This window comes from Limulus polyphemus, unplaced genomic scaffold (genome assembly GCF_000517525.1).
Source record: "Limulus polyphemus unplaced genomic scaffold, Limulus_polyphemus-2.1.2 Scaffold5456, whole genome shotgun sequence".
Classification (NCBI taxonomy): domain Eukaryota; kingdom Metazoa; phylum Arthropoda; class Merostomata; order Xiphosura; family Limulidae; genus Limulus; species Limulus polyphemus.
The window spans coordinates 50,943-57,804 of NW_013671066.1; the positions used below are offsets into that span (position 1 = coordinate 50,943).

The 6,862-nt window shown below is 38.4% G+C and overlaps 1 protein-coding gene across 1 annotated transcript in view; it reads left to right on the top strand.

Annotated features, from left to right (window-relative positions):
* Nucleotides 1-724: 724 nt before the first annotated feature.
* LOC106472598 (hairy/enhancer-of-split related with YRPW motif protein-like) overlaps nt 725-6,862 on the top strand; it is a 9,641-nt gene continuing 3,503 nt past the window's right edge. Inside the window, exons 1-4 of the mRNA XM_013933253.2 lie at nt 725-1,027; nt 1,321-1,378; nt 1,685-1,768; nt 2,509-2,581. Of these exons, the coding sequence (XP_013788707.2) occupies nt 957-1,027; nt 1,321-1,378; nt 1,685-1,768; nt 2,509-2,581 (286 nt within the window). The 5' untranslated portion in view covers nt 725-956. The remainder of the gene's footprint in view (nt 1,028-1,320; nt 1,379-1,684; nt 1,769-2,508; nt 2,582-6,862) is intronic.

Sequence of the window (6,862 nt, forward strand, 5' to 3'; positions counted from 1 at the left end):
CACAGCAAATACACTGTCTAAACCCACTTTGAAAGATCATTTCATGTATAATGTCTTGATTATAAGACAAGTACTGTAGCGAGAGTCACTTTGAAGTAAATATATACATGATTCAGTAAAATACTTAAACAACCCCTCTCAAATACATAGCGTTTGTTTTGTTTTTGAATTTCTTGCAAAGCTACACGAGTGCTATCTGAGCTAGACGTCCCTAATTTAGCAGAGAAAGACTAGAGGGAAGGCAACTAGTCACCACCACCCACTGCAAACTCTTGGGCTACTCTTGTACCAACGATTAGTGGGATTAACCGTCGAATTATAACGTCCCCACGGCTGAAAGGGCGAGCATGTTTGGTGGGGACGGGGATTCGAACCCTCAGATTGCGAGTCAATCACCCAAACCACTTGCCCATGCCGGGCCAATACATAGTGAAAAGCGAACATGGAGCAAACTTCCCCAAAATACAACGCCTTTATTATGAAATCGGGGTTTGGCAAACTTGAAGTGCCAATAATCATTAAAACCGAACATTCACTGAATTATTGGGTCGTGCAAGCGCACAGTTAGGAAGCAAATAAGTGAAAAATAGGGCACCTATCAGATAAAATCTTCCTTTCTTTAAAGAAGTATTTGTAAGCGCTACAGCTTATTTGTGGACTACACATGGTGAGAACAAGAGGTTCTACAGTTGCCCGCGCATCTAGTCCACCACACTCATTGCACGCGGCCAATCAGTGGTCTTCTCTTACCTACCATAGGTTGTCACCGTTCAAACAAACCAGGGGGGCGGCGTACAGTCGCACGAGAAACTTTTTAATCGGCTAGTCGTGGGAAAGTCAAGATCAGTAGAGGAACGGCGTTGCACGAGACTAGTCGTGTGTCTAAAGAGAGAACTTCTGTTGTTCGTGTGTCTGGCCGTCCCACCATTCTAGAGCAACCCACAAATCGCTTCCTGATGATGAAGAGAAACCTTAGTGATATGGATTCCGACTGCGACGAAGTCTTTACTGACGATTACACTAAAGGGTAGGTTTCCTTTTTTTTTTCCATCTCAAACGTCTTTTACCGTCTGCAAAACACGTGCAGCAGACACGTGACTATAGGGGGAGAAGGGGGGAGGTGAAGAGATAGTCCAACTGTATTTCGTGGTATATAAGTACCGATAACCAGAATAGTGACTTTTTGGTGAAATACGACGTACAGCAGTTTGTAAAATGTGTTGACGAATTTTATTTGTACCAAACTTGAAAGTATCTAAATAAGAAACGCGCGTGGTGTATAAATACGTCGTCTAATTCTAGGCTGTTCTTTTTTCATAGGAATCCAAACCAAGGTAATGATGGTTTCCAACTGCTCAATCGTAAAAGAAGACGAGGAGTAAGTCATGTTTATTATTACTTCTGTAAGAATTACGCTAGTAATCTTGGACAAAAACATCCAATCCAACAACAACAAAATGTTATTTTGCTCATTCAGTTAAAATAAACTCACTGAAACTTTAATGGTTAATTTGTCGTATTTAAAATTGCTACTGTATCTTCTTTACAGGCTACATATTGGCCGCTTTCTTCCTTGTTTCTATACTGTTTTCACTGTTAAAGAATTACAATGCTTTCACTATTTCATTTAAAGAACTGTTTTTATCTGTTTCGACTTAAATGACATGTCTGTGGAATTCTGTAGGTCATTGAAAAACGACGCCGTGACCGAATTAATCATTGTTTGTCGGAACTGCGACGCCTTGTCCCCGCAGCTTTTGAAAAACAGGTAATTTGGGGCATTCTAAAGAAACTTTTACCTTGTATCTGTATAGTTATTTCTCAAACCAAATTAAGGTTGGTCATATAGCTTTACTTTCACGCTTTTTTTTGTTGTTGTTGTTTTTACAAGTTTCGTGGTCTACACTTAAGCCTAAATTCTTATTTTCTGAGCTATGTGGTAGGATATTTAGTGGTTGTTACATAATGAATATTATCTGTTCTTTTTCCGAAATATTTATTACTCATAATGTCACTAAAAATTGGAATACTATTTAGTAAATAAGCATCACCGCTGAATATTTTTAAAATGTACAATTCATAGTAATTATTTGTAAAAGTTCTATCTTCATTACTGAACGTGGCGTAGTATACTTGCGCAATTTATTCTACTAAAATGACCAAATCTTTGACTTGAGGTCTTCTTTATATATAAAATTATTATAGTTTTAGCTATTAAATTTTATTTACCAAACTCTTCCAGCATCATACCAATGACTTGAAGTCAAGATCACTGTTTCTGTTCATTCCTTAGCTCCAAGTCAGAAAAGTAATTTCCGTCTTCTTGTTATTCGTCTGTGGACTGTAATATCGGTTTTAATGTCATTGTCTTGGCAACAGTAACGAAACAGAACATATTTACTAAAGATATTGTAATTTCTTTAAGAGTGGTTTGAATTCAGATAACAATCGGTTATTTGTGAAAATAAAATCAGCTTTATATGAATCAAACATAAATGTATATTTCAGGGGTCAGCAAAACTGGAAAAGGCAGAAATTTTACAAATGACCGTGGAACATCTCAAGGTGTTACATGCTAAAGGTAAGAAGATATGTGTTTGATACATTCTACATTTTTAGTATCAAATGTCCCCAGTAGGCTGTAAGACATGTACTGATCCCCTGGTGGCACAGCGGTTAACTTGAGGACTTGTAACTCTAAAAATCTGTCGAGTAATGCGGTTAACAATAAACAATCAATTTTAGGCCTGGTCTCGAGTTTAGCGTGCTGGCTCTACATCCGAGGATTTCTGGTTCGCATCCTGTTATCGCAAGATCATGCTCCGAATATGTGGCTGTAGTTGCATTATAAAAGTGACAGGCAAATCCCAAAATCCACTATTTTATTAGAGTATCCAAGATTTGGCGGTGGGTGTTGTTGACTAGCTGTTTTCTCTTTAGCATGTTAGCAGGTAGCCGTAGTGTAGCTTTGCGCGAAAATTCAAAATGAACAAACAATGTACACGTTTGTTTAGTTTGTACAGTAAAGCCTCAACACACACATATATAAATGAATAAAAACAAGCCCAAACTATGTTCCACGTTTGTTTAGTTTTGTAAAAACAGCAAAGCCTCAACACACATATATAAAAAATGAATAAAAATAAGCCCAAACTATGTACACGATTGTTTAGTTTTGTAAAAACAGTAAAGCCTCAACACACATATATAAAAAATGAATAAAAACAACCCCAAATTATGTACACGTTTGTTTAGTTTGTAAAAACAGCAAAGCCTCAACACACATATATAAAAAATGAATAAAGACAAGCCCAAACTATGTACACGTTTGTTTAGTTTGTAAAAACAGTAAAGCCTCAACACACATATATAAAAAATGAATAAAAACAAGCCCAAACAAAAATCAAATCAAAGACGCTGCACAAATCAAGAGGAACCCCAGGGCGAAATTCATAAAAATAATAATAACATAATCAAAAGTAGTAGAAATTAGAAGAGCGAGATGTGGGTGCTCCAGCCCACAACGTCCCACATTTATATCATCCTTCATTGCCTGCAGACAGTTGTGGGAAGGTGGCTGCCCTCCAAAGTCAAATAAATAAATAATGAATGAATGGAAGAAAGAAAAACGAAATAAGGTACTACCACTTGGGGGGGGGGGGTAACTAAGGTACTACTACTTGGGGTAAATAAGGTACTACCACTTGAGGGTAAATTAGGTACTACTACTACTTGGGGTAAATAAGGTACTACCACTTGGGGGGGTAAATTAGGTACTACTACTTGGGGGTAAATTAGGTACTACCACTTGGGGGTAAATAAGGTACTACCACTTGGGGGTAAATAAGGTACTACCACTTGGGAGGTAAATTGTTTGTTTTTGTTTTTAATTATGCACAAAGCTACACAAGGGCTATTTGTGCTCTGCCCACCACGGGTATCGAAACCCGGTTTCTAGCGTTGTAAAGTCCGCAGACATACCGCTGTGCCACTGGGGGGCTGGGAGGTAAATAAGGTAAACTTTTTGATTTTGTATTGCTTGACTGTTTGAGTATTGATTTTCTATACATATACATATATATATATACATACAAATATATTCTAGCATCGACACCAATACTCTTAGTGAAAAATACTGGTTTTCATACTTTAGGGGTTAATACTGACTCTTGTCTGGGCTTTAAGCTACTTCATTATTAATATTCCAAAGGGTGAGGGTAAGTTATATGTAGGGTGTTTATGTTTGTGATGTGTTTCGATCATGTTCAGTTAAAATCCGAGTGAGCCGAATGTTATTAGAAAAACGAAACTGTTATTTACACCATGATAAGTAACATCCTTAGCACAGTGTTAGATGTAATAAAGTTGATGGATCCTCGAAATAAGAGGTTATTGCACCTCACCTCCCCTCACACATTCGTGACTTTGGATTAAGAATCGCCCTTGTTTCTTCTTTATGAAATTAGTGTTAAGTTATTTCAGTACATAAAACAAAAACTATCATTGGGAATGCTATGCTACGTGGGTTTTGGTTTTGTTTTTTTACCGGCTGACACAAAGGAACTATTTTTAGGGTTTCTAAGGAAATGGTCGCCTCTTCTAATGGTTAGGCTTCAGACACCTATCGTTACCCTAATTGTTAACAGGAACAAGAAATAATGGTAGGTTGTTATTCAGTGGGTGCGGACTGTTACGCATGACAGCCCCAGAAGCTCGCTCGTTCCCACGAGGCTTGCACCTCCCTCACGTGCTTCAAATTGGACACACTAAAATTACTGCGTGCTTTTATTTTCACGAGGGGAAAAGGGCGAAATACGACTTGACACAAATCTTCCTTTATATTGCCGGATAGTTCTTTTCTTCCAAAACTATTAGTAAGTTAAGTATTTTTTAAACCAGTGCCTAACTGCAGATCTCCTAGTGACTGGAGCGATAAAAATTGAGACCACAACAGACGCGTTTTTGTAGCTCACGTGCTTGATAGAACGCTCCTTTTGGGCGTGGGAACGTGGCTACTCGAATGACATAACGTCTTTTAGATAAACAATTGACGGTTATCAAGAGCTTCTAGGATTTAGATTAGACACGTTTTTCTCATGCTTATTTTGTAACAAGGGTTCCTTCCCTAGTAATTAAACACCAGGGATAAGAAAGTACCCCTCCCCCCCTCGATACGTGAAAAACTTTCATGGTATCTTTTCCTGTCCTTAGGTGACGTTGGATAAAGTACTTCATATGTAAGCTTGACTGTGTGAGACTACATGTACTGAAATAACTACCTCCTGAATACTGATACTGAAACCTATATGGCAGAATGAGTCTGTCGTGAACAGATTGGAGCTCGTCCAGAGATTTCAATTCTGTGAACAGATAGGAGCTCGTCCAGAAATTTCAATTGTGTGAACAGATAGGAGCTCGTCCAAAGATTTCAATATTTTCGTTTTATTTCATCAATAGTTAAATTTCAAGAAGAAGAATTTTATTTCAAAGTTCAAACCAAAGCATACAAAACAGACACGCTAGGGTACAGCAGCAGATCCAAGATTTTTAGTAATCAAACCTTTTGAGAAAAAAAAATCGCTTTATTAGGCCTAAGGACGCCTTTGATCGGTAGTCCATTAGAAAGAAGGTTGCATCCCCCCCTCCCGGATCAGCTAGTGAAGTCATTTGTCGACAAGAGATTTCAACTGTGTGAACAGATTGGAGCTCGTCCAGAGATTTCAACTGTGGACGAGCTCCAATCTGTTCACACAATTGAAATCTCTGGACGAGCTCCAACCTGTTCACACAATTGAAATCTCTGGACGAGCTCCAATCTGTTCACACAATTGAAATATCTGGACGAGCTCCAATCTGTTCACACAAAAACGTTTTCGTTTGTTAGGTTTTACCTATTCTTTCTTCTGCGGTTCTGACTTCTAAGCACGCGCGCGCGGATCACCAGCCTGTAGCTCTTGGATCATCTTTCGTTGTCCTAAACAAGATAATAAAACCTAGCCCTGAAAATGAAAACACTCAAGTAAGACCACATTCCTGAACACTGAATATTTGGGCAAATTCTAGAACATTCGCATGCACTGTGTTGCATTGATTTTAAACTAATGCTCGAATTGTAGCTCTTTAACAAGAGGAACTCCATAAATATAATGAAAGAAAACTATACTGTACTGGTATTCTCATATACAGTGGCTGGTATGTCATACCGAGGTTCGATGGTTCGTGTCTCCTTACCGCAAAACAAAAACTGCTGTGGGCGCGTCATACGAGTGACGGTCAAATTTCACTAGTTATTCTGAGAAGGTTAGCCCACGAGTTGCCGGTGGGTGGCGTTTGTTAGCTGCCTTTCTTCTAGCCTATCACTTCAATATTGGGGACAGCTAACCCTCGTTCAGCTTGAAGCGAAATCTAAGAGACAAGCAAACATCTTTTATATCAATAAAAATACCATGAATTTAATCATCTCATTTGTCAGTCATTCGTTAGATTAAAGTTAAGATTTAACTTTGCATAAAACAAACTTTAAAGGCAAATTGAAAACAATTTTACCAACAGTTGATGGAGATAAAATTTAGTACAGGAAGAATTAGAACGGCACATGCGCACAATTTAGTACAGGAAGAATTAGAACGGCACACGCGCATAAAGACAGTCTGTAAAGTCTTACTCTCAAAACTTCCCCCCTTGTATACGATTTTTCTTAATCGGATGGGGTAGGGGGACAAAATGTATAGTTATTTTAACGAAAGAAATAGCGTTTCAAACTTCACATTATTAATTATAGTAGAGAACGTTATACCCTCCTTCAGGGGTTCGGCATGGCCAGGTGGTTAAGGCACTCGACTCGCAATCTGAGGGTCGCGGG